General features: G+C 52.6%; 1 protein-coding gene across 2 annotated transcripts in view; it reads left to right on the top strand.

Annotated features, from left to right (window-relative positions):
• SYT6 (synaptotagmin 6) overlaps positions 1 to 20,566 on the top strand; it is a 42,734-nt gene extending 22,168 nt beyond the window's left edge. The window contains exons 4-7 of one of the 2 annotated variants that reach the window (XM_087828253.1): positions 9,706 to 9,826; positions 14,168 to 14,339; positions 15,707 to 15,857; positions 20,495 to 20,566. In XM_087828253.1, coding sequence (XP_087684379.1) covers positions 9,706 to 9,826; positions 14,168 to 14,339; positions 15,707 to 15,857; positions 20,495 to 20,566 — 516 coding nt within the window. Of the gene's footprint in view, positions 1 to 9,705; positions 9,827 to 14,167; positions 14,340 to 15,706; positions 15,858 to 19,127; positions 19,146 to 20,494 lie in introns of those variants that run through there. The other variant, XM_087828254.1, reaches the window with a different exon arrangement.
• Positions 20,567 to 25,571: the final 5,005 nt, after the last annotated feature.

Genomic DNA, 25,571 nt, shown 5'->3' with positions numbered 1-25,571 from the left:
CCTAGTGTGGGCAGTGATGGGAGGGACCATCCCTCACCCAGAGCAGACTGGCAGGGGGCTCCTTCCCTGGAGGCCGAGTGAGTCCGCCTCTTCCAGGAGCCCTTGGCGGGCTCACATCTCTGTAGTGACACATTGGCCTGTGCTAGGAGCTGTCCAGTTTCCAGAGAGAAACAGCTCGGGTGGTGTATCATCTAACCACGATCAGCACTTCCCTTCTCGAGAAGTTGGGGACAGGCTGGCCTTGTGACTTGAGGCACCTGCTCGAAAAGGCCTCCTCCACCTTGTTAGAAACCGTCCCGGATGACTGACTCCCCACGGGCCCTGCTAGAGTGACACTTGGAGGAGCCCTCCTTACTTACCACATCCAGAAATCAGTGTATCTTATCAACTGCGAGTTCGAGGGAAGCAAAAAACGTAGTGAGGGAGGGGCAGAAAGTGTCCAGAGGGCCTTGGGGAGAGGGACCTGTCACTCAGGAGAATCCTGGAGCTGGGGTGCCGTCCTGGGAAGGCAGACCCCGGCTAGATGGGCATTTTGAAGGCTCTCAGGTGGCTTTTAAGCGGGGGTTGGAGAACATAGGGACCAAACTTTCTTCTCTCTTCTGGGCCTTTTTGGCAGGTCTGGGAGACAAAAGAGGCCGGGGAAAAGGCAGGCAGCAAGTGCCTCTGTAATTCCAGTTCTTGCTGACAGGGCTCTTTTCTGTTTACTTTTTTGGCATTAGTAAATCTTATCCAAACCTGGGCAGACACCCAGCTCTCTTGAGGGAAAATGATTTTCCCCAACTCGATTTGGGCCATGTTTTTTGCCGGAGCAGTTCTGGCTGAACGATGGTTTCCTCTTACATGAGACAGCGGGGGAACCTCAGCAGAGCCCCCTGCCCACCGAGCGTGGCCAGCTGGCATCAGCCCAGGCTTTCCTGGGCCAGGCCCAGGCAGCCCTGCACCCCCACGAGCACCCCCACACAGGCTGGGTCCCGGACACAAGCTTGTTTGATTGGCTTTTTGTTTCCTCCAGTCCCCTAGCGTGGGACACTTTTGGTTGTCCTAAGGGAGTGCATTTGGAAAAGAAGAGCTTTGAGGAGACCTTGTGTCCTGAAGATTATGCAGCTTATTCGATACTCATATGAGTGGGAATAAGCCCACAGCTGCTTCCACTTGAAGTGTGCCTCCCAGGTGCTGGGAAAAGAGCAGAAGGGTGTCTCTTCGTGTCTCGTGTCCCTCACGGGGAAGCTGAGGCACAGATAAGGGAGTAAGACCGTTCAAGGGGCAGCTCTGGTCTGTCAGTCAGGACCCACGAGGTGTCTGGTAGACAGGGTGCCAGCTCTCAAAACCTGCCGGTGAGCAGGACTTGGAGTCAGGAGACCGGAGCTAGAATCCTGCTTCTGCTGTGTGGCCTCAGATAAATCAATCACCTCTCTGTTTCCTCATTAGTAAAATGTGGGAAATAACCTGTATTGCACAAGGTTGCGGTGAGGATATGATAAAATTTCAATGAGAAAGAACCTTCTGAGACTCTTGCCGCAGTTTATCGATCCCGATTCTAAGAACAATAATACATAGTGTGTTTCCAAATACATTACCTCCTTTAACCCTCTCAACACAGTAAGAATCGGAATTTTTATTTTATAGATGAGGCAACCTGAGGAAATTCCCGGGAGTCACACAGTTTTAAAGCAATAGAGCAAAGAACCAAAACTGAGATCATTTTCTTTGAAAGCTATATGGCTGTAATATATTTTACCCTTACCTGCCTCAAGGCAAAGTATTACATTCCTGTTTTAGATATTTTGGAAAATACAAAAAGCCACACAAAAAAGAAACTCTGTTCGCTGTAAGCTAATTATCCTGAGCGAACCACCGTTAATGCTTTGATGAAACCCAGAGTCCTCTCCTTGCTTAGAAAAGTCACACGAATGCAGGAATGCGCTGGAGACAGAAAGGGTGGGTGCACTGGCTAGGCTAGGCCTGGAAATCTCCAGGATTAAGTTTCCAGAAGCTTCGAGCATTCTGGAAGAATGCTGGAAAGAAAGAAAGGATGTTTGTAGAGAACAGAAAGAAGGAAACTGTCAGGCCCGCAGTGCCAAGGCTCAGAGGTGGCGTAGTGAAGACGGGCGCCCAGAGCCGGTGGCCCCGGCCTGCTTTCCCGCGTAGACCAGACCACCGCTTCCCTGTGACCAGTGGGCCCCTGAGTTCCCAGAGGTGTGAGGAGTGGGAGGGCCGCTGGGGGGGGGGGGTGGCCTTGCCTTGATTCGAGACCGGGTCCTTCCCCTGGGCTCTTCCAGGCTCATTCAGTGCCAGGAGGCGGTCCCTCCAAGAGACATTATTCAACAGAACTTCTGCTTCGGAGCTGAGACACCCGCTGGCCGTGGCCCCGGTGCAGGGACAGGCAGGAGCCTGGGCTCCACTGTCCCCCTCCTCCCCACCCCAAGGCTGCCCCCCAGCCTGAGCTTCACTGTTCGTTTCTGCTGCTTTGCACTTGGTGCCTGGAAGAGAGGAAATAACCATTAGTGTCCCCTGCTCACCAATGGGAGACATTAGCGGACTCTGGCAGAACATGCGGCCTGTGATTTTTGGAGTAGTTACAGTAATGGAGCTAATTTGGTGTTTCATCATGGTGCTACTGGGGGAGCAGAGGGGGAGGGGAGGCTTGGGACCTGGCTCAGAACAGTTTCCCTCCCGGCACAGAGCTTTCCTGGGGGTGGTGGAGCCATGCTCCCTCCTCCCTGGTCCCCCGCCTCCCACCAGTGGTGCATTGTCACCATGGCAGCTTGGCGATGGCTAAAGCCAACCCCAGTGGGCTGCCAAAAACAGGACAGAGCAAGAAGTGTCTGAAAAGTCTGAGCACTGGACCCGGCGAGGGGTTTAAGTGCCCATGTTCTTTCATTCTCATGGTTAACCCCATTTTACTGGAGAGAAGGTGCGGTCATCTGGTACAATGCTTTCACTTTACAATGGAGGAAGTCACAGCTCAGGGGACACTGTGACTTGCCCTAGATCATTCTGCTGGTTAGCAGCAGAGCTGGGATTTGAACCCAGGCCTCCTGGCTCCAAGGTCAGTGTTAGTCCTAAGTTGATCCTGTTGCTGGAGCCTTCAAGACCCACGGGGGTCCTTACCCACCTGATCCTCAATAAGCAAGGCCAGAGAGTAGGCTGGGGAGGTGTGGAGGAGAGCAAGGCCTTCAGAGTCAACAGACGAGTCCACGTCCAAGTTTGGTTGATCCCTCCGAGACCTTAGGCAAGTTCCTTAGCCTCTGTGAGCCTCAATAAGGCTATGATGATGGGTCCGTCTGAGCAATGTTGTATGAATGAAATGAATTAAATTTATGTTAAGTACCCAGCATGGTCTCTACAGACCAGTAGACACTCTTTATCTGTTAGTTCCCTTCTCTGTTGACTTTGGCTTTGATCACCAAAATAAGTAGGCTAAATGAAGTGGAAGAAACTTCAAAATCCTGGCCGGAGTGGACATGCTCAATTGGTTCTTTTAACTCGATAAGGCAATGGTTCTCAATTCCTAAGACTTCCCGAGAGGGCTTGTTAAAACAGATTGTTGTACTCGAGATGGAATTTGGAGATAGAATCGACCCAGGGCTTGGTGATGGACTAAATGCGAAGGAGAGAGGAAGGCAGGGATCAGTGGTGATGTCTCGTTTCTGACTTGAGCAACTAAATAGATGGAGTGGCCATTTCCTGAGTTGGGGAAAAGAGGAGTATGTAAATGGAAAATGAAAGTTCACCTTTGAGCATCTGAGAAGTATTCAATTTCTGTGAGATGTCCACGATGAGGAATGTTGGCTATATGAGTCTGGGGTCTAGAAGACAGGTCTTTGGAGGGGCCATAAGTTCAGAGTCATCACCATGGAGATGGGCATTAACATTATGGATGAGGGGGGAAGAGGCCCAGACCCAAGTTCTAATGAGTTGTGCTATTTAGAGGCAGGGACAGGAGGAGGATCAGCAGATACTGGGAAGGGGCAGCTGAAGACAGGGAGAGAGTGGAGGTGGATGTTTCAAGAGCCGATGGTTTTCTCCATGGAGGGCTATCGAGGGGCTCTTCACAGAGAGCCTCACCACAGCAAGCCTGGGAGATCCTGGAGCAGAAAGTGGGTGAAGACCTAAGTGAAGAGACGGAAGCTGAAGCCACTGTCACTGGCAGTTCAGGTGTGTGCCCTTGGCTGATCCCACAGCCCTGCCTGTTGGGTATCTCCAGGCACTTGTTGCAGAACCACCAGCTGGGAGACCACCCCAGTGGGACCAGGACTCTTCCCTCCTTCTGAGAGCCTCTCCGGCCATAGCCCTGCCTGGAGTGAGACCGGATGCTCACCTCTGAGACGCCCAGTCTCTTCCTGGGGAAACTGACAGCTATCTGACAGCTACACAGCAGGACAACCTAAGCCAGGATGAAGACAGATTCTCATCATTAACTTTGTTAATGTGCCTTTTGCTCTTCCTTCATGAATGAAGATGCCAGTGGAAGGACCAGAGTGGAGGTGAAGTCCTTGGCCCTGGAGTCTCATGGCTGAGTGCCCATGTGCAGACTTTCCAGCTGGCCCAGGCATTGGCTCCATCTCTTCTAGAACTTCCCTGAACTCCGTTCTCCTCTAGCTCCTTCCACCTCCACACAGCCCCTCTTCCTCTGTGCCCACCTTTTCAAAAGTCATTAGGAAGAGATCTGCACCTCCCTGTGTGACTCTGAGTCACAGATATTTGCCCAAAAGTAATGGTGCATGTGAAACACTAAACCTCTTTTTAAGGGCAGGTTCACAATGGGAGGCTGAGAGAAAGTTTCCTAAATAAAACCATCTGTTTCCCTGAAGATGCTCAAATACAGTAACATTTGCCTCCCACTGATGCACTTTAGTCTCTCAATGGTCCCCCTGGACCAAACCCAGCCTCCAGGACCTCACCTACTTCCTCCCGCACCTCCGGGCTCCACGTGAGCCAGAGTGTCCTTCTCTTCTCCCCGGGGTCTCAGGCTCTCAGTGTCCACACTGCAGGCTGCAGCTGGAGTATATGGAGTTCTTTTAAGGTGCCTCAGTTCTGCTCCATTATTTATTCATGATGCTGCAAAGCCCTCGGGGCGGAAAGCACTTGAGAGAGAAAGCAGGCATGGAACTCGGAACAAACAGAACCCAGCAGGGAGCCGGAGAGTCACAGCACCAGCCCGCCCCTGGCATTGTCCCTGGAGCCCTGGAAGCCCAGGCCCGGGACAATCAAGGGAGGAACCCACCTACCCACCCACGTCATCACTTGCAGCAGGAGCTCTCAGCACCCAGGAGGAAATGCTCACTCCCTGACTCCCCCTCCCAGCAGAGTCCTGAGCCAGCATGGGGGTTGGGGGGCGGGTGGAGTGAGAGTCTCCCTCTCTATTGCCACCCCCTCATCTGGTGGGTCTCCAGATCCTACAGATTTTGCCCCAGGTGGGCCTTGCCTTTGCTCCACGACATTTGTAACACTTGTCCTTAGGCTTTTAGACCCAGGGATAATATGAGCACACCCTAAGTCAGACCAGATGAGTGAGGGGAGGTGACCCAAGAGAAGGGAACAGGACAGCTTCCTGGAAAGGCTGCGTCAGCCCAGGACAGTCAGAGGTAGAGAGGTTATTTCAGGTGGTGGAAGGAATAGGGCAGAGGCATGGCAGGGCTAAAGGACCTGGAGGGTTGGGGAGGGCAGGGTCACAGAGAGGCAGGGTGATGGAGTGGCCCAGACTGTGGGCTCTCCAGCCATTCAACTGGCTGCCAGGCCTCTTATCCCAGTTCTGCCATTTTGCAGCTGTGTGTTCTTGGGCCAGTTGACTAACCTCTCTGTACTTCAGTGTCTGTGTAGAAAATGGCAATAATGATAATAACCATGTCTTTGGCTTTTGTGAAGTTTATGTGGCTTAATATGTATAAACACTTAGGACTGAATGGCACATAGTAAACACTCAAAAAATGTCAGCTGTTTTCATGGCTGGTATATAGGGCGCCTGGAGCAGAGTGGCTGGCAGGAAAGGCAAGGGCCCAATCCTGAAGAAACCTGAATGCCACTCTGCTCTGTGGAGGGGACAGAAGGAGGAGCTCTGGGTGCCCTGCCTCTGAGCCACTTTTCATCAGGTTGTATACATTTGGGCTTCTGGATTATATTTCATTTGAAGAAGAAGTTTTCCAAGCATAAAACAGGTGTGGAATGGGGAGCCATTGAAGGATTTTGAGCAGGAGAACAACCCCCTGGTTACAGCAAGGAGAACAGGTTGGAAGGGGAGGTGGCGGGGAGTTAGAAAGCTGGGAGGTCAGGCTGGAGATGGCGCGGGTCAGAGCTAAGGTAGCACAGAGAGGAGGGAAAGAGAGGGACTCGGAGTCCAGGGACACTTAAGGCAGAACCATGTGGCTGGGTGGCTGACTAGGTGTGGAGGCTGCAGGAGGGAGAGCCGTCAGCATCCTCTGGCTTCCATCCACTCTTCCCCTGCCATCCATTCTCTACGAGCCTGCTGAGGTTTCCAAACTGCCCTGCTTTTCACAGGGAATAAAATCCGACCCCTCAGTCCTGGCCCTGCCTCCCCGGGCCCCCTCTCCCCTTCCCTGCGTGCTCCAGCTCAGCAGCCACCCTTCACTTCCTGGGCGAGAGCCAGACCCACGGTATCATCTACCAAGTCACTGCCACCCTCAGATGCTCTCTTGCACCGTTTATTTTTGTCTCCCTCCCCTAGAATACAATCTCCTGGAGGGCTGGGACGTTTTATCACTACTGTTTGCCCATATTTGTGAACATTTAGTAGGTGGATAACGAATGAATGACACACTCCTAAGTATGGGCCATGAGACAGACGAGGCTGGTCCCAGTCTCATCCAGGCTGCTGGAGGCGGGGGGAAAACTCACATCTCCTTCCTCTGTGTCTTTATGCAGCCTTTGCTTGTTTTTCTCTGCTAACAAACTCCTACTCACCTTGCTAGATCCCATCAAATATCACCCCATCTGGGCAGCCTTCCCTGTAATCCCTGGCAGAGTTTATTATTCCCTCCCCTGCTCCCCTATGTCTTGTCCACACCTCTCTCAGAGCACTAATCAAACCAAACAGCGTTACTTATATGTCCCTCTCTCCCCTGTCCCTTCCCCTGCCCCAAGACCATGAGCTCTTTATAATAGTATTAAGTATAGTAGTAAAAATTATAATAGCTCTTAATCCTTCTTGAGCACTTAGTGTTGCTTAGCATTTTGCATGAATCACTTTGTTTAATCTTCAAAACAACCCTGAAGGGTTGCACTGTTATTAGCCCCATTTTACAGATTAGGAAGCCGAGACTATGAAAGGTTAAATAGGTCGCACTGCTCATAAACAACGGGGCTAGAGCTTGCCCCAGGGCTGCCTGACCCTCAGTCCATATTCGCAACCGTTCCTCCATCAGCCAGTGTTTACTGAGCACTTACTGCGCATCAGGCAGTGGTCTAGACAGGAAAGGTGTAAAGATGAACAAAACCAGCCCCATCCCTGGGCTCAAAGAGCCCACGATCTAGTGAGAACACAGCATTCATCATATAATCCTTGTGATCAACAGAAACGTTATGGTTGTGGCAGAGGCTATGAAGAGGGGGCGTCTCAGTGCTGTGTAGGCAGATACGAGGGCAATCGGTCCAGCCCAAGTGTCCTGCTTCCACATCTGACACATCTCCACCCCCAACTCCAGGCCTCAGGCCTACACGGAACGCTGCCCATCGGATGTTGCCAAATGGAGCCAAATTGGCGTCCACCCCATCTCTCTTCCAGACCGCCCTGCCCCGGGGTAACTTGACGCTTCCTGCCCAGGCTGCAGAGATCCTCTCGTCTCCTGTGGCTTTCCTGAAAGTACAGCGGATGCTTCTCTGCTGATGATGAGCGATTCAGACAAGCCACTTAATGATTAAGAGACTAGAAGTGTTCTCTGAGATGGGGAAGCATCGGGCTGGCTGCCTCGGCCTGGATTCCCAAGACAGACCCGGAGGCATTGTTGCCTGTTTAGGAGAAAGAAAGCTTGTCCCGGGGAAGAGCAAAACACTTAGAGGCTTGGGGACAGGAGGAATGAGAGCATTTGGATTTCAAAACCAAGTTGCTAGATTCTTCGAGGTGGGCAATAGATACCAGCCAGGCGTCCTTGGGCCCTCTCCATTGGTGACGGTTGCAGATAGATTTTCCACTTTGAATCTTTGGTTTTACGACTTGGCAGGGACCTTAAGGATAGAACCTCTAGCATAACTCCCTCATATTACAGACCGGAGCCCGGAGATGTGAAAGGACGTGCTCAAGGTCTCAAAGCTGGTTAGCAGCAGAGGGACGAAAGCCCCTGTGGCTCACTACTCTTCCCTGGGCAGCCCACCCCCAGGAATTTGTTCTCTGTGCCTAGGCCTCTGTGAGCGCATCAAGGAGAGAGAAGCCCTTTAGTGGGGCCCTGCAGACGGGCTGCTGGGGAGCCAGCAGGAGCAGTGCTGTGCCTTTAAGAATCTGACTGCCCAGATGCCTGGGCACTGCAGCCAGGGAAAAGTGCTGCAGTTACGGGCAGCGACGTCAGGTGGACAGGCTGCACTTTAAGCACTGACTCTCTAGGAGCCAACATCCTGGCTCTTCCTCCCCTGGCAGCAAACCCACCCCTCCAAGCACCAGCCAAGACTTTTAGCCAGCAGCTGCTGGGCTCAGATCTGCCCCGCAACCCCCAGGCTAGGAGTCCAGAGGGCCAAGTGAGTCTCTGCCTCTTTCTGGACAGCAGTGACCTCTCCAGCAGCGGGGAGCTCATTACCAGCCAGGGGCCCTGAGGCGGCCTCCCCTGACGGCAGGTGGAGATGAAAGCAATAACATGCTAGCTGTTCTGCAGCCTCTGGTCACCCCTGGTTTTATTAAAGCTAGAGTCTCAAGCATCCCTAATGAGGATGAAAGGCTAGGAAAGCATATGGGTCTGGAGCTGAAATGTCCTGGGAAATGAGAATAGGGCAGAGAGAGGACCCGGCAAGGCCACCCTTGGGACCAGGCTTTCCAGAGAGGAGTGTGGCTACTGGGAGATGCCGACTCTCTGTTTCCTTAGCCTCTTTCTCTCTATTTACTCAAAATCAACTATTATTTCCCTTTGTTGAATAACCTGGTCCTCTGCTGCCTGCATGCACAGGGGGACAACACCCCCTTTGATCCACTGAGCCAAGAGCAGCTGACTTCCCATCGGGCCAAGTGAGGCCCAACCACAGCAGAGGGTCTGAGGCCTGGCCAAGACTGAAGGACTGACAAGAATGACTGCTCTGCGGGCCAGGAATACCCCTGCTGGCAAGGGGGAGACACCTGCTGGCCGATTGTTTCTTGTATAGGCCACTGTCATGACCTCAGGCCAGGCATGGGGGGATAGTACTAAAGGTGCCAGTAACTGGAAAAGGTGAGCAGGAGGAGAGTAGGGCTGGGCCACAGAGGGGCTGGTGGTATGAAGGCTGCTGCCGAGGGGCTCACGCAGGGCAGGCAGGGCAGGCCAAAGCAGGCGGGAGAGGACAGGACCAGAGTCTGAGAGGGGACATTGAAGGCGACCAATTCTACTGAAGACGCAGCATTGTTATCATTGCCATTTATACCCAGCTACCCCCAGCATGGAGGCCAGACCTCGGGCCTTAAAGACATGCCTGTCTGCCTCCAAGAGCCTCCCCCCAGGCCCGAGGGCGCCCTGTAGCAGCTGCACAGGGCGTGGCCTTCCCGCATCTGACCTCCTGTCTGCTTCTTTGCAGGAAAGCGTGGATTTGGGGGAGATCATGTTCTCCCTCTGCTATCTGCCCACAGCAGGCAGGCTCACCCTCACAGTGATCAAGTGTCGGAACCTCAAGGCGATGGACATCACAGGCTATTCAGGTACCTCTCCCAGCCAGTGGCCTGCACGCGGCCTCCCCGCATCCCGGGCATTAGGATTGGGCAAGAGAAGGGGGAAGAATTGTCAGTATTTGTAGAAAAGAAGCAGCAGTTCTGGAGGATTCAAATCCCTGATCAGCCACTTTCTTGCTCTGTAATGCGCTGGTTTCCTAATCTGAAAAAATAACTTACAAGGTTCCTTTAAGGATAAACGAGCTAATTCACATAAATGCTTAGCATTGTGCCAGACACATAATCAGCACTCAGCATATATGAGCTGTTACCAACATTCTGTCTCTTCGCGGAGGGAGACAATAGGAGAAACAATTAGGGAAAATCTTTCTGGTTTCTGCGGGGCGCAGGACTTCACAGGGTATGTCGAGTCTGAATGTGTGTTTGTAGGTCCACGCGGCCTACGGCAGCCCTGCAGACCCAGTCAGAGGAGCAAAGTCACGGAAAAGCAAAGTGCATTTGGCTCCCGGCCTCAGCCTCAGCACCGGGAGAGCTGCTGGGAACCACATGAAAAAATAAGTTCCATTCTAGCCACCAAGGAAATGCCGTTTGGGGGCAGCTGTAGAGAGTGCAGGCCGGACGTGGGGCTGGCGGTTTGCCCCTTTGCCACGAGTCTGCAAGTCGGAGATGGTGTTTGAGTTTTAGTATCACAGAGGAGTAGCTTGAGTCCCAGGAGCCTCCTCCCACCCCTGGCTCAAATTAGCCCTAGAAGTGAAATGGGGCAAAGCCTCCCCGAAGAGCAGGCGCCCGGAGCAGCCTGGGCCGCACACGGGAGGGCGCGTGCAGGGAAAGCTCGGCTGCTTTCCCGGGAGCCCACCCCAGGGGCTCCCCTGATGACTGGGGTCACCAGCCTAAAGCCTCCGGGAGGAGCCTCCGCGCTGGCCTTGGATGGGAGTGTATGGAAGATTCCTTTTATCCCTTTATTATTTATTTCCTGCAAAACTCCTTAGCGTCATCACAGTTGCCATAAAGAGGAGCCAGTCCAGCTGAAAACATCTGGCCCAGATGCAGCCTGATGCCGTTTGAAGAAGAGGAGGTAGAGGTCCTGAGAAATGGGGTTTCAGGGAAACACCCAAGCACCTACTGTGTCTTTGTTGCAGCTTTGAATCGCTCGGAGCCTCTGCTCCTACAGTCCCCCCACCCCACCCCGCCCAGCGCTCTGGCCTCCAGGCTGAAAGCTCCCCCAGTTAGCGTCCCCCCAGACCTCTCCTTCCACAGAAGCTACTGCCACTCTGGGAGAGGGGCAAGAGCGTAAAGAACCTTTTCCGACATAGGTTCCTCCAAAAACACAGCCAACGTAGATTTCATTTTAATATCAAAATAAGTGCACACCAGTGACAGAAATTCACTGAGGACTCTCAAGGCTGCCGAGGGAAATGGGATTTTGCTACCCAAGTCCCCACACTATCTTCTCTGGTGTAATTAAATCGGTGTGGCAGAGAGAGTGCTGGTGGCAAAGCCACTGAGGTAATTGCTGAGGCTGTTCCACATCAGAAGGCTGGGGGCCAGAGAGTTTTCTCCTGCTGAGTTAGTTCTGACCTCGCTTTCACAGTCGCCCCTCTGTCCCACTTGGGTTTGGAACCTGGTGTTAAATCTCAGCTTGATTCTGGAAATTGGGGGTCTTCTTTTTGTCAGGGGTTTCTGCCTGTTTTATTCACTGGTGTGATGAAGTGTCTGGAACAGTGCAGAGAACACAGGAAACACTGAATGAATATGTACTGAATGAATGAATGAATGAATGAATGAATGAATGAACTTACAGCCTGGGGAACCTTGGCAGGGGCCGATGCATGATGGCATATGTGCCAAGGGCCTCTCAGACTAGATCTCCTGTCTTTGAGGATAAGTTTGAAGGTTACCTTCAGCCTAGTCTTCTTTGATGTTGGACGGGATGAGGTAGTGGATGGAGCTTATTTATTGTCTGTTCTTGATTTATACGGTGCTGCCCTCTAAAACCAAGGCTGTCCTGTTCTCCTTGATCTAAACTCACTGTGAATCAACTCTCTAAGCCCATCTACTGGAACCATGACAATGAAAATAATACAAAATGTAAGGATCAGCGTGCCAGGAAGGGGCGGCGAGGGAGTAACCCCCCACCTCTGCCACATCTGGTCCGTACTACTTTGAGCCCAGTGGTTAAAAATGTGAGCTTTGGAGTCAGACAGGCCAGGGTGCAAACCTTAGGCAAGTTTCTTCATCTCCCTAAATCTCAATTTCCCTACCTGTAAAATGGTGATGATGATAAATATTTCATAAGGTTGATGTGCCATGTAAATGACATGATGTAGGTGAAACTCTCAGCTCAGCGCCTGGCACACGCTAAATGCTGAGTCATGATGGTTCTTGTGACAATGAGGCTGAAGTACCCTGCTGGTCTTTGTGTCCCCACCCTCAGCTACATAGGACAGCACACAGGCTGTTAGAGAGGAAAGGACCGCAAAAGTCCTCTGAAGCCAGCATCCCACCAGAAGTCATAAAGTTTGGCCTCGGAGAGCCCCAGGGAAAATCATCTCTCTGCTTAGCCTCTTGGACACTGGTGAGGTTGTTGGTTCCCAAAAGGGAGGTGCACCCCTGGATTTTATAAATTGGATAGAGCTCTTAGGAGTGGACAGAGGGAGGAGGAAGCTGAGAGTCAGTAATGAGGCCCTGGCTCGGTGGCCCAGTGACAGGTGGCTCTTTCCCAGCCTGGTGATATGGAAGTTGGATCTGCCGTGGAAATGTATGGCGGGTGGTGAGGCAGCCTCAGCCTGAAGACCGAGCAATGTACATCCTTCAGGAGTTTCGGAGTTGCCGTAGTAATGACAGGTCTGGGAGATAGCTTTCTTGCCTCTCTGCTTGGACCTGAATTCTGTCCCGGGCATATCCATAGGGATAGAGCCTGAGAAACCAAAAAGCTGTCCCACCGCAGTTCTCAGAATGCCTCCTTCTTTTTTACTGAAAGTCCTCCTGGGAGAGGGCCCTTTCAAATGAGTCATCAAGGACAGCAGGTTGATCAAACACCTGATAGTCTCCCAGTTCCTCGTAAACGCAAGCGTCCCCATGGTTAAGGCACACCTGCCACTGTCACATGAGCAGTGGCTCATCTGGGTGTCTCCGGAAATGCCTTCAAGGCTTGGAGTTTCTGGTCAGGTGTCACAGCTCTCTCTAGCTCCCCCGTAGCTGTGTGCCTCAGCTGCCACCTAAACGATGCCCAGGAATCATGAGGGCCTGCTGGGTGCCTGGGTGCCTGGGAGATGAGCCCTACACCTGTGAATCGAGGAGCGTGGAAGCGGCTGCTTGGCCCCCACCTCCTGGGGGATTCACATGAGCCCTGGCTTCTGGGCAAGAAGGTGTCTCTGCACATCAGCGCCTCCAAAGCTGTTATTACCTGCGAGCCGCCCTCCCGCTTCTTGAGCTGTGCGGCATAAATAACAATTATGACGGTGACCGGGACACCTGTGTTATGAGCTACAATAGGCGTCACTTCACTTGGATGAGTAGAAAATTTCAGGGTAGAAAGATGACCGTGAAATAGCCATTCAGAAAACTAGGGAGACAAAGACGGGAGGCCCATGGATGTTCAGTAAAAGGGTGTCTTCTGGCAGGATGGAGAGGATCCAAGACCCCACTGAGAAATGAAATGTCAACCGGCTGCCCTGAACGTCAGGAGGCCGCCTCGCTTCCCCCCCCCCCCCCCCCCCCCGCCTGGCCACAGCTCCCTCCTCCACCGCTGCCCAGAAGTGGCAGGAAACAGCTTTGGGGGAAGCAGAGAGAGGGGCTACTACTCCCCTTCTGGATGCTAGAACGGAAATGAGCTTCTTGAGACAATGGGACCCCTAATCCTTTGTCAGGCGTGGAGGATATGGGCAGTATTGTGGTTGTCACTGTCCATTTACTCTGACTCGTTGCTCGTCTCCGGGCTTCATCGAGTTCTATTTTTACCCCCCTTATTCTTCGGTTGATAAAGCTGACAAAACCCCCCAAGGGAAGGACTCAGCGAGGTGCAAGGACTCAAATGCCTTCGTTCAGCCTCACCACCCTTTGGAGCCAAGATTTAGGGCATCAACCACATGCCCACGGGCAGGTATCCTGTGTGATTTGGGGCCAGCCTCCCATTGGTGCGGGCTCATGACGCACCCTCCCAGGAATCCTGAGGCTTACTGAGCCCAGCGTGTCCTCAGAGACGGGTGGGCCACATCGGTTCAAGGGGGCTTCATTGTTTTCATGCCCACTGGTAGCGTCTGATGAGCCACAGTAGATGTAGTAGGGCTTCTGCCCCTCGGCCGCAAGTGGTGCTGGAGGACATCTGTTAACACTCCCCCTCCCCTCTCCCCCCCCACCCCGTTGGCACAGATCCCTACGTCAAAGTGTCCCTGCTCTGCGATGGGCGGAGACTGAAGAAGAAGAAAACCACCATAAAGAAGAACACGCTCAACCCCGTCTACAACGAGGCCATCATCTTTGACATTCCGCCCGAGAACATGGACCAAGTCAGCCTGCTCATCTCTGTCATGGACTATGACCGGTAGGTACCGGTCCCCGAGGGACATGATTCCTCACGTCTCCCTTGCAGCTGGCCTGGGGTCTGGCCATACTCATGAAGTGCCGGGGTTTGAGCAAGAGCGTGGATTCCCCGAAGCAGAAGCTCAGGCTTCACTTCGCAGCTGCTCCGTTTCCATCAGGGCAGCCCCGCCCGTTGGTTCCCCTGAATTCAGTCCTGACTATCCCAGTCCTCCATCTGGCACCGAGTCCCGTCACTGTCCTTTAAAAGGCCTCTCTATCTTCTCCATTTCTTTCTTTTTAATAATATGGACTTTATTTTTAAATATATCTTTATTGATTTCAGAGAGAGGAAGGGAGAGAGATAGAAACATCAATGAAAGTCACTGATCGGCTGCCTCCTGCACGCCCCCTGCTTGGGATGGAGCTCGCAACCCGGGCATGTGCCCTGACCGGGAATCGAACCCCGATCGCCTGGATCCTAGGTCGATGCTCAGCCGCTGAGCCACGCCGGCCGGGCTATCCTCTCCATTTCTGCTGCTGCTACCACTCCCGCTTAGGGACGGCTGTGCAGCCTCCATCGCTCCCTGCCTCCATCCAGACAACATATGGAACGCACGCCTTCTTAATAAGAGACCACTTTCTTCCTGGACCCACTGCTCTCAAGAACCATCAGTGGCTCCTATTGTCCAGACTCCCCCCTTGGACTCCCCAGGCCTTCCTGAATCTGGACCCAGCATGTCCACCCTTGATTTCTCCTTTATTGGAGACCTTTCTCTTCTTCCACTGATCCAAATCCTGCTCTTCCATCCAGCTGACTCAAAACTATTTTCCGACTGCTCTAGCTAGTGGAACTCCTCTCTCCACTCGTCACTTCAGCTGAGGGAGTAGGAAACCATGCAGTAAAGCCTCAAGCCAGGATATTTAGCCCAAGTTCTTGGGTGTAGTAGGTGCTTGGTGAACATAGTTGAGTGATGATTAATGTTCTTGCTGAGTGAGTAAATCACATCGCAGCCGCTGGGGGTATGGAGGAACGGTGCTCAGAGCAGGTTGATTTATTTCCAGATGCTGATACGCGTCTCACACGTGGGTGTGATATGTGAGCCTAATCAAATGAGGGAAGAGACCTAAACTCCCTAAAGTAAGGCCATCCGCCCACCACTTCCTGAGACCCCAAACGAGCGTATAACCTTTTGCCCATCTGTGCCCAGTGTCCACCCAAGGAGGCGGGGCAAAGCATCACCGTTGCTGGCACCCTGCGGGCCTGCGGAGCATCTATTTTCAGAGCTCGGTGTTCTGAGTTAGATCTGCCCGGCAGAGTCCCGACCCCAGGCCCCTCCTGTCTGAGAGCATGTCTGGTCCCCAACGCTGGGCACTTTGTCTCCCCCTCAGAGTCGGCCACAATGAGATCATAGGAGTCTGTCGTGTGGGGATCAACGCGGAAGGCCTGGGCAGGGACCACTGGAACGAGATGCTGGCGTACCCGCGGAAGCCCATCGCGCACTGGCACTCCTTGGTGGAGGTAAAGAAATCCTTCAAAGAGGTGGGTGAGGTCGCACTCGGCCCTTGGCATGCTTGCTGCATGGCAGTGCGCGCTGGAGAATGGCCGTGGCTGCTGCGAGGCCTCGCCTTCGTGGGTCCTTCCCTGGGGGGGGGGGGGGCGTGGGGGCCACGTGCTTCTCCCCAGTGTGACCTGCAGGGAGGAAAAGGAGGAAGACCATGGGAAGCTGCCTGACAAAGGCTTCTGATGTGGAGCAAGTTGAAAGCAACACTGAGTTGTAGTTGGAAAGTAAAAACTTGGAGGGGGCCTTCCCAGCAGCCCCGAATGCGTCCACCAAGCCCCTGGGCCAAGGCAGCCCCTGAGGAGCAAGTCCCACGGGGGTGAGATCAGAACTTGGCAAGAAATCCCACCCCTGTTGGGGCAGCAAGTTCCCTGAGGCTCCAGCCAGGTAGTCAGGCAGTTTTCACTGTGCAGACGGAGACAGCCAGAGAGCAGAGCCGCTCTAATGAACGTTGGTTCTCACGAGCTCGGCTTTAAGGTGTCACACTTCCTGGAGGATCTAACAGAGAGGTGTGGACAGGGCACTGCCCGGGGCTCCCGAGACTCGGGCTTTAGTCTTGGCCCCTCCTGACTTGCTGTATAACCTTGAGTCTGTCATTTCTCTCTCAACTGCAAGGAAAATGTCCCCTCCAGTGACATTTACTCTGCCCCACCTGCACCAGCCTCCATCAATGTAAGATCCTGAGATTTATCGCCTTGGTGGTCCCGGGCCTGCTTTTTCTCACATGGAATCCTGTGGGAGAGAGGCCTCTAGGGAGCCAGGCTATTGATTTACCTCCCCAGTTAGGCGTGTGCCCTGCAAAGCTCCCTCCCTGCGGCCTTTGGGGCCAGCAAGAAGGAACAAGGCATAGGCTCGAAGTTCCTGTCCATCTGAGGTCTTCGGTTCTGTCTTGTGCTGGCAGCTGTGAAACTTTAATGGGCGAGGCCAATCCCTCGGCTCTCTGGCCCCCAGGGAAGCCTCCGTCCCCTCTTTTCCAGAAGGTTCTTTCTGGGGAGTGTGGGTGAGATTCCACGACCAGCCTACAAGAAGGCAGCTACTGAGTAGGACTCTAGACGACAGCATCTGGCACCTTGTTGGTGCTGTGCCCCTCCCCTTTTACAAATCCGCTGGCTATATTTAAGGAGGGAATATAGTAAATCGCTCAGGATGGCTTAGGGGTGGGCATGGAATGGGAGCTAAGAGGCCTCTGATGGGCTGTGGGGCTCAGGCAACTCATGGTTCCTGCTCTGGTCTTCAGTTTCCTGGCTGGTAAATGCGGGGTAGGCTCCTCCAGGTCTGCTTTCCTAGGCAGCGCTGACCCTGCATGATGACTGGCCGGGGGAGTCGGCATCTTGCACCCCCTTTCTAACCTTCAATCTGCAATAACCCGTCACTGTTACCTGGCTGGGCTGCCCACGCAAACTGGAAGTAGCCGGCCAGGCTGGGGTTGGGGGTGGGTGCAGGGCAGCGTGGAGGTGGTACAGCCCAGAATCCCTCTTCTTTGCGATAAATGCAACCTAATTAAGCCAAATAATTGATTCCAAATCCCGTCTTTAGTGAGCCCAGCTCGCTCATTCAGACTACAAAAGAAAGATAAAGCCCTTGAAAATGAATATTTGATGAGACAGTAAAGGGAAAGTAATGGTATGTGGAAAAACGAAAAGAGAATAAATTGATTTATATCCTTGGGGTTTTACTTTTTTCTTGACCTCACAAACCAAGTTCCCGAGACCGCCCCCTCCCCCACTCACTATCCTGCCATCTTCTGCTCAGCTGACTGGTTCTCTGTATGAAGAAGCTAAAAATGACATTCGTCTTGACAACCTAGGATTTCATCTGTACAAGTGTGTATAAAATTGATATCTACACTTGGGCATCCACAGTCTAAGGATCTTTATAAACATGCATCAAAAAGCCCACGGGCTCATATTAAGTAAACATCCTTTGTGTTCTTGTGATGCATGCACTCGAGCGTTTATCTCCAGCGTCCTTAGAGCTCCGTCCCGCAGTATTTTCCGCCCTGGTCTGGACACAGCGCGAGCCCCGCTCCTGGGCCTGGCTTCTCCCGCGTGTGTAATACAGGAAGAAATCTCACTCCCCGGCTCCCGGGAAGATAAATGGCACCGAACCCGTAAAGCACTCGGTATTTATATCGTACCTGCCTTAGCGGAGTTTCAAGTGCTGTGATCATTTCTCTTTTTATTAACGAGTAGAGGGCACCCTGCTTGCTCGCTTGTTTGGAGTTTTTAAATAAGGTCTAGGGGAGCAAATTAACGGAAAGGTATTTTTTTCCCTGCTGGGATTTTTTTTTCTTCATGAATACAAATTGATTAAGCCACAGCTTGCATCCTTCCCTGGCAGCGACTGTGCCCCCTTCCCTGTCTGCATGTTGTCACTGTCGCCACGTACAGAGCCCCGGGCTGGCCAGCAACCTTCTCCAAGGCGTTTTGTTTTGAAGGGCCAGGTTCAGGTCATCTGCCAGAGAGTTTAGATCTCTGTTGGTACGTGACCCGTTTCAGAACGATGCAAGGTCTTCCTGGAATGCAGCCACCCGGGAACCATCATCTGTGTGTGGGGACCAGGTCTCCGCCAGGTCACAGCCAAGATAAGCCTCCTGGAACCATTTGCCTGCCCACTGTCCACGAACCCACCTCCTCTTTGTTTACCGTCACAGGGAAAATCAGGGATTGGCAGGGGAGCCCATGTGCCTTCTTCATGTGCCCTGGATAAGTAATTATACTCCGTGTGCCTTCTCTCTGGGCTGTTATATAAGGAAAACAGGCAATCTCTGTAGCAATTTCATTTTTTCTCCTCTGAGCTGGCCCATCAGTCAGGTTGTTTAGGAGGCGTGGGAACCCAGGGGAGGAGCCAGTAATTACAACGTGCCTTTACCAACATTAACGGTCATAACAAAAAAAGTAGAACTTCTAAAATGAAGGACTATGCCTGGCTGGAGTGGCTCAGCGGTTGAGCATTGACCCATGAACCAAGGGGTCCCCGGTTCAATTCCCAGTCAGGGCACATGCCCGGGTTGTGGGCTTGATCCCCAGTAGGGGGCGTGCAGGAGGCAGCCAATCGATGTTTCTCTCTCTATCGCTCTCCCTTCCCCTCTCTCTAAAATCAATAAAAACAGTAAAATAAAATGAAAGTCTGTTAAATGAAAGCCTTAGTAATCATCTCATGTCACCTTTTGGTTAAGAAACACTGGAGTCAGAAGTCACAGTGGGCTCAACAAATAGGCATGTATTGATCTACAATAAATATTTCACCAGGGAACCCCCCGGTTGTGAGTGCATTCACGTGGATGCTGCGAGCTGAGAGGCTGCCACTGGAGTTAGGAGTAAGTACCTGGTGTGGACCCTACGAGGTCAGGTGTCTTGCTACATTTCCTGTCTCCTCTCCCTGGTGCGGCCAGATGCCATGATGGCGTGGAAGGAGCGCCGAGCTGGGAGTTAGGAGACCTGTCTTTGGATCCTGGCTCTGCCCCGAGCTAACTGTGTCTTCACTTCTCTGTGTCTTTATTTTCTTATCTTCAAGAATGACAGAGTTAGACTGGATGATCCCCCAGGCCTGCCTCCGGGTCTGGCCTGCTAAGATTGCTCAGCTCTGGGTGACGTGATGGTGGTGGTCAGTGTGTCATTGTCCAGCCTGTGGTTAGCTGCAAAGTTGCAGGTCGACCTGGACGGGAAGTACTAAGGGGCCATGAGGAGCTGAGCCTAGGGGATGGCAGGGGCTTTCCTTAGAACGGGAGCATGGAGGTGACCTCTCTCCAGAGCCTTGTCCGGTGGCACCTGGTAGAGCATTGGGTCTCCTCGGCTCACATAAAGGCCGGGCGGTCTCCCTTTGAAGCTTACAGCCCCCAGACAGGTCAAGAACATTCGCAGGGTCAGCTCCTTGCCCAGAAAACTGCTCTAGCTGCGACTGACTGGCTTTTCCATTTCAACAAGTGTTAAATAGCTCAAGCGCATGTCCACCCATCCTCAGCCCTCCCCTTCACCCCATTGTGCGAGACATCACCCACTTTCCCAGAGGGGTTAGGGTCTGGCCAAGAGGAGGCAACCCCGAGCCAAGAGAGCCAAAGAGAACGAAGGTGGGCGCCCGAAAGGGGAAGGGGCTGCTGTCGCCTCCACCTCCTACCTCTTCACGAGTCAAGAGTGGATGCCCCTAGGAAGCATTAAGACTGAAGAACACCCAGAGCTAAAGCAATATCAGGTTTTTAACTGTACTAACAGCTCCCAGACAGATTGCTAATAATTCATGATCGGGCTCTTGACAGTGAGCGCATACTCTGCAGACTGCCCCTTTCGCTAACATAATCTGATTTTCGGTGTGAGAAATGGCTGAAGCACTCAGAGGCGGCCCAGCCACCGCACCTCATTAACACACACACACACACACACACACACACGCACGCACACTCTGAAGAAGGCTTTCGGTCTCCCTGCAGTAGGTCTTTTTGTAAAATCAGGTATTCCCACCTAGAAGCCCTGAAGCTGTTTCCTTACATTTTGTGCATGGCTGACAGCGAAACTCCAGGAAGCTTACAAGGGTGAATTCAGTGCATGGGCCAGACCAGCTCTGCAAGTGGAACTGTTAATTCCCTTGGCGATCAATAACCGGCTTCTCCTCCTTCCCGCAGTGGCAGGGCCGAGCCGCCAGCTTCGACAGCGAGAGCTCGTGTCCCTCTCCGAAGCCACCTCCAACACCATGAGCTGCACAGCCGGCCGAGCGACACAGGCGGGACTCGGCCCCGTTCTCTTTGCACCTGTTCAACCGTCTAAACAGCGCTGTGCGGTCCTGGGCCGGGGCGCACCCGCTCACGGCAGCCCCACCTGCCCCCGTGTAGGTCCAGGCCGGGACACTTGTCCTGCCGTCAGACCTGTCTTAGTCTTTTCTGTCTCCCAAGGTGATGTTTTTTTGTGGTTTTCACTTTCCATGGATCTGCTGTCAAGAAAGGAGGTAAAAAAACAAAGAATGGAGAGCCCAGAAGCTGGCTCAGTAAAATACAGTGTAAAATAGTCGTCTGTGGGGGGAAGGTGGTTTGAATTTCTGAAATTTTGTGTCTCCACCAAGCTCCACTCCCCAGAGGAGAATGAAGTGGGATGGAGCTGTGGCCGCTTCCTCAGTGGCCTGCAGGTGCCAGTCCATGCAGGAGCCTTTACGAGGCTGGTTATGACTCTCTGAAGCTCTTCGCTACGTGACATAAGCCGAGATGGGGACTCCTGGTCCCACGTGGAAATCCCGAGTGCCCTGCGATGTGCCCTTCAGCTGGCCGTGCAGGGCTCCTCGCTCCCCTTCCCCATTGACTTCATTCATGATTTGAAAATGTCTCCATTCCTCATGGGAGCTTAGTCGCTTTCTTTAGGAATGACTCTGCTGAAACTAAACATGCCGTGTGTTTTCTTGCGCCCCGCAGTTAATGACCACATTTGTTTGAAAACAGGATCTTTGGTCTCGAAAAGAACCTTCCTTGTAAAGGAGGTATGTGTGTTCTGGGGTGATTTCTGCATTATTTATACATGGCTTTATAATTCCACGAAGGATTGAGCAGCTGTTGAAAATGCCTACACAGATCAAAGAAAAACCGAGGCGAAATGTCCTTTTTCTGAATGGGGAGGTTTGACATCCAAGTAATAGCTGGAGCCCATCTTTCTATGAAGAGGATCTTCTTGATCGAAGCCAAGTCAGCTTAAGCCTGTTCCAGCCTCCTTGACTCTGGGACAATGTTCATCTCAAACTTTAGTTCTATAAACTATGAAGTACTTCTGTGCTTGTTTGTTTCAGTGGTAATGAAGATTATTTTTTTCCCTTTAGATTTCTACCTTAGGCCAAATTCGGTTTAGGAAAACAAATATTTATTCTGTATTTTCGTAGTACATTTCTGTTGAGTTGGCCTTCCCGCCAACCCCCAGTAACTAGGTTGACTTGCTCAGATCGGTCGGTATAGCCTTGGTTAATGCGTGGAGGTGAGTGTCCACTTGAACTTGTGCTTAGACTGTGCCAGTTCCCAGTGCCCTGCGCGTGACTTCCAAGAGGCAGGTCCGCTGAAGAACCCCCTCCTTCAACGACAGAAGGTCAAGGATGTACAGGCTACTCACACACCTGTGTCTGATTCTTTACATATGTCACATGCTTTAGGAGCCACAACTCAATAAAGTAACCCTCGTTTTAAGCCAAGTGACCGGGTTCCTCTGATGATATACCTTTGGGTAGTGTCTTCTAGTCCTAAATATGACCAGCTTGGGCATGAGGTAACAGGATATTATAGCACAAGAAGTTTTAAGCTTAGAGAAGTAAATGTAGATAAACCTCAACTCCCCATTGTACTGAGCCTTAGGCTAGGGACAGTTGAGTCATTGGTATAAAAATAAGTCGTCTCCCCAAATGTCTTGTGATGGATAGACAGGCTTTCCTAGTAAGGCAGCCCTGCAGCAGGATGTTCTCTTGAGAGTGAGAGGAAAAAACCCAAGGTCATGACATGATTCACATGAAGCCATAACATTCCTTTTTCTGGCCTGACCCCATCAAGAGGGCCATGTCAGTCACTGAGCAGATGCTGTGGGTCCTGCAACTAAGAAGGGGACACTTGAGTTCTCTGGGTCATAAGGAGCCCAGAAATTAGGAGCTCAAACACATGCACGTCCAGCTGTCCGTCATCTAAAACTTGTATGTAGGCAGGTGAGACAACCACGCTCACCTTGTGGAGAAGGGAGTGTGATCGGCGTGAAACTTGGACTAATTGCTACTCTCAGACACGCCTCTTCTGCCCAGGCAGCTGTCTCTCTCACACATGGTTTTGGAAAATCATTTCCTGAGCAGCCTGTGGTCAGCCCCCACACCAGCCTGACCCATGCACTCTGGGTAAGCTGGTAAATCCCCACAGGCCAGGAGCCCACCCCAGGGAGGCTTCCAGGGTCCTCGGAGGAGACTGGTTCTCAACCGGAAGCCTGAATGAAGCCTGAACGTCTGCCAACTTCATCATCTAACCCAATATCTCTCCCCCACAGATGAGAATAAAATGAATTACAAGTTTCTGGATAAAATAAAACACGAGGTTGATTCGTTTGTTAGTTTCCTCCGCCAGGAGCAACCTCTTGGGGGGCTCTTGTGAGCTTTGCTGACGTTGTGGCAATCAGGGCCTTGTGCACATTTCCTTTAAAAACGAAGAGCTCCCTCTCCTTTACTTGGCAGTGTTTCTGGGCTGAAACATGCCCCCCCTCACCCCCACCCCCCACATACTCAGGATGTTAATTAATTGCATCGTCATTTTAAAAATTATGTTGTTAACTACTGCTTCGCATTGCCCTACCCTGTCACAGCCTGGAGTTTTTATTCAATGAAACCTCTGTCTCCTGCCCATTTCCCTGTCACTGTGCATTCCCGAGGCTTATCAGTCAGCACGCACACAGGACACCGTAAAGCTTTTATTTTTAGTCTTTCTTCCACGTAGGCAACCACGTCCCTCCCATCGGAGGTACAGCAAGAGGGCCGGCTTGTTTTTACTCTGCCCAAGGGACACCTGCGTGGCCCGTGCATCTGGAGCCACCTGTTTGCCAGGCTCGGGGCTCACGGAGCACGCGAGGCACGGGCGGGGCTGGTTCCTCAGCTGCTCCGCTCCCTCAGCACACCCTCCAGATGCCGAAGCTCCTCTAGGCAAGTGGGTCACATGCTCAATCTGGAAAGTGCGATGCTTTGCCCACCTGGGGAGGGATCCTGCTAATTTTCATAAAACACAGCGTGGCGGAGCAATAGGAAGATCTGATTGCAGACTGGGAGATTTAAAAAGAGTATTCTAACTTGGTTGAATATCGTCTCTGCTCACCCCTAGCTCTTAGTTAATTTAGAAGCAGTGCTTAGGAGAGGGAAGGCGCCACCCGATGCCACCAAGGGAGCTAAGCTGCTGAGAGAAGCACTCTGCTGCCCAGAGACCTCGCTTCCCCTCGTTTCCACCTCCCCACCAGGTCACCCACCAGCAGCACCAGTGATGTGGATCTAGAGCTGATCCACTCAAGGAGTAAATGTGCAGGCTGGCAGGGCTGGGTCACGCAGCAATACCAGCCTTCAGGTTTCAGTGGCTAAAGACAACAAAGGCTTATTTGTCATTCATGCTAGATGTCCATCGAAGGTGGGGGGGAGGTGGTGTCTGCTCACGGATTTATCCAGGGGGACTCAGAACCACACAGCAGCCAACATCTCACACGCTGCTAATTGCCACGTCCGAGGGAAAAGAGCTCAGACGGGTGTCACAGTGGCCTCGATGCTCTGGCCAGGAAGGTACACATGTCACTTTCCTTTGACAGTGCATTGCCCAGAGCTACTTGTGTGGCCTCTCAGAACATAAGGGGTTCAAGCACGCAAGGGAGGAAGAACTGGGGCTATTTGGTTAGCAGCCGTGGGAAAACCTGTAGTGAACTTCGCAGACTCCTGGGAGGGCAACAGCTACTCAGTGGCTGATTCAGAGAAACTAATAAAGGGAAACTGTATTTTATTTATTGTGTGATGAAATCAAGGACTGTCTATTGGGCCACACAGCTGTGCGAGCCTCAGGCTTGAATCTTGCCCACAGAAAGCTTTCAGTCTAGTAAGCTGGCAATACAAGTAACTAGCCTAAGGTGGAAGGTGCTTTAGTGCAGTGAGAGAGGCGAAACAAGGCTCTGGAAGTCCCGGAGAGAGCATCCCGGCTGGGCAGGTGAGTGGCAGCTCCGAGAAAGAAGGGGCATCTGAGCTAGACCTTTGTGAGGAGGGCACGCATGCCAGCCTAAGGGGTCCACACAGGTGAAGGCCCAGAGCTGAGGAATTGCCAGGGCTGCCAAGTACCCTGCATCCGGGGGAACATGAACCTGGAGCACAGCTGCCACCTGGCTTACCCTGGTCAGCCAGGCAGAACACTAGGCTTCTGCCCGAGGGGCACTCCTTTCCCCCACCCTGAACCCCACCCCACCAGGCCATACGCGGCCTCCTGCCTAGTTCTGCCAGCTGCGTCCCCTGGAAATGGACCTGCCGCCCCTCCTCCCTCCCTTGCCGGCCTGGCTTCTGCCTCTGGAGAGGGCAGATAGCAGACCAGAGCGTCTGCAAACTCAGACACTCGCCCAGGCTAGCTCGGCTCTCCTGCCTTCTTGTGTCGCCTCTTGCAGACATCTCGGCTGAGGAAGACTAACTGGCAGTAAATTAGCCCTGGGGGGTGGGGGGGCAGCTATGCGACTCTTTTGCCTGAGGTGATTCTTTTTTCCCTGCGGATTGGGGAAGTTTGGTGAGACACCGGGGATTATGCAGAGAGACACGGAGCACCGACGTGGGCAGGCGCCTCGGGCATCCTGAGACTCGGAGCATTTCTCGTCTTCTCTGCAGTTTTACCTGCAGAGCCAGGTCTGTGGGGACCCTCGGGCTTGGCTACCAGGAATGAACCCCTGTGGCTAGAAATTCTAAGTGTTTTGGGGGAATTTGAATTCCTGAGATGACAGACGACTAGCTAATCACAGTTGAAAGGGCTACGGCCCTTTGTATCACAGTCTTTCATCTCCCTGGAGAAGTGACTGGCAATGACACACCGCAGTTGAAATGGTTTGTGAAATCAAAGAACTAGACAGGCTTCAGACACTGTCTTCCTTAAATGACAGGCAACTTTCTCAAATGGTTCAAACATGTGTGACTACCAGGCAAGAGTCCTCCCTCTGCCTGCTGGTTTTGAGCCTGTAGGTGCCCGGTTGCCCTTGGCT

The sequence above is a fragment of the Miniopterus natalensis genome, chromosome 19 (genome assembly GCF_054644295.1).
Source record: "Miniopterus natalensis isolate mMinNat1 chromosome 19, mMinNat1.hap1, whole genome shotgun sequence".
In the NCBI taxonomy this organism is placed as follows: domain Eukaryota; kingdom Metazoa; phylum Chordata; class Mammalia; order Chiroptera; family Miniopteridae; genus Miniopterus; species Miniopterus natalensis.
This window is presented reverse-complemented; position numbering and strand designations above follow the sequence as displayed.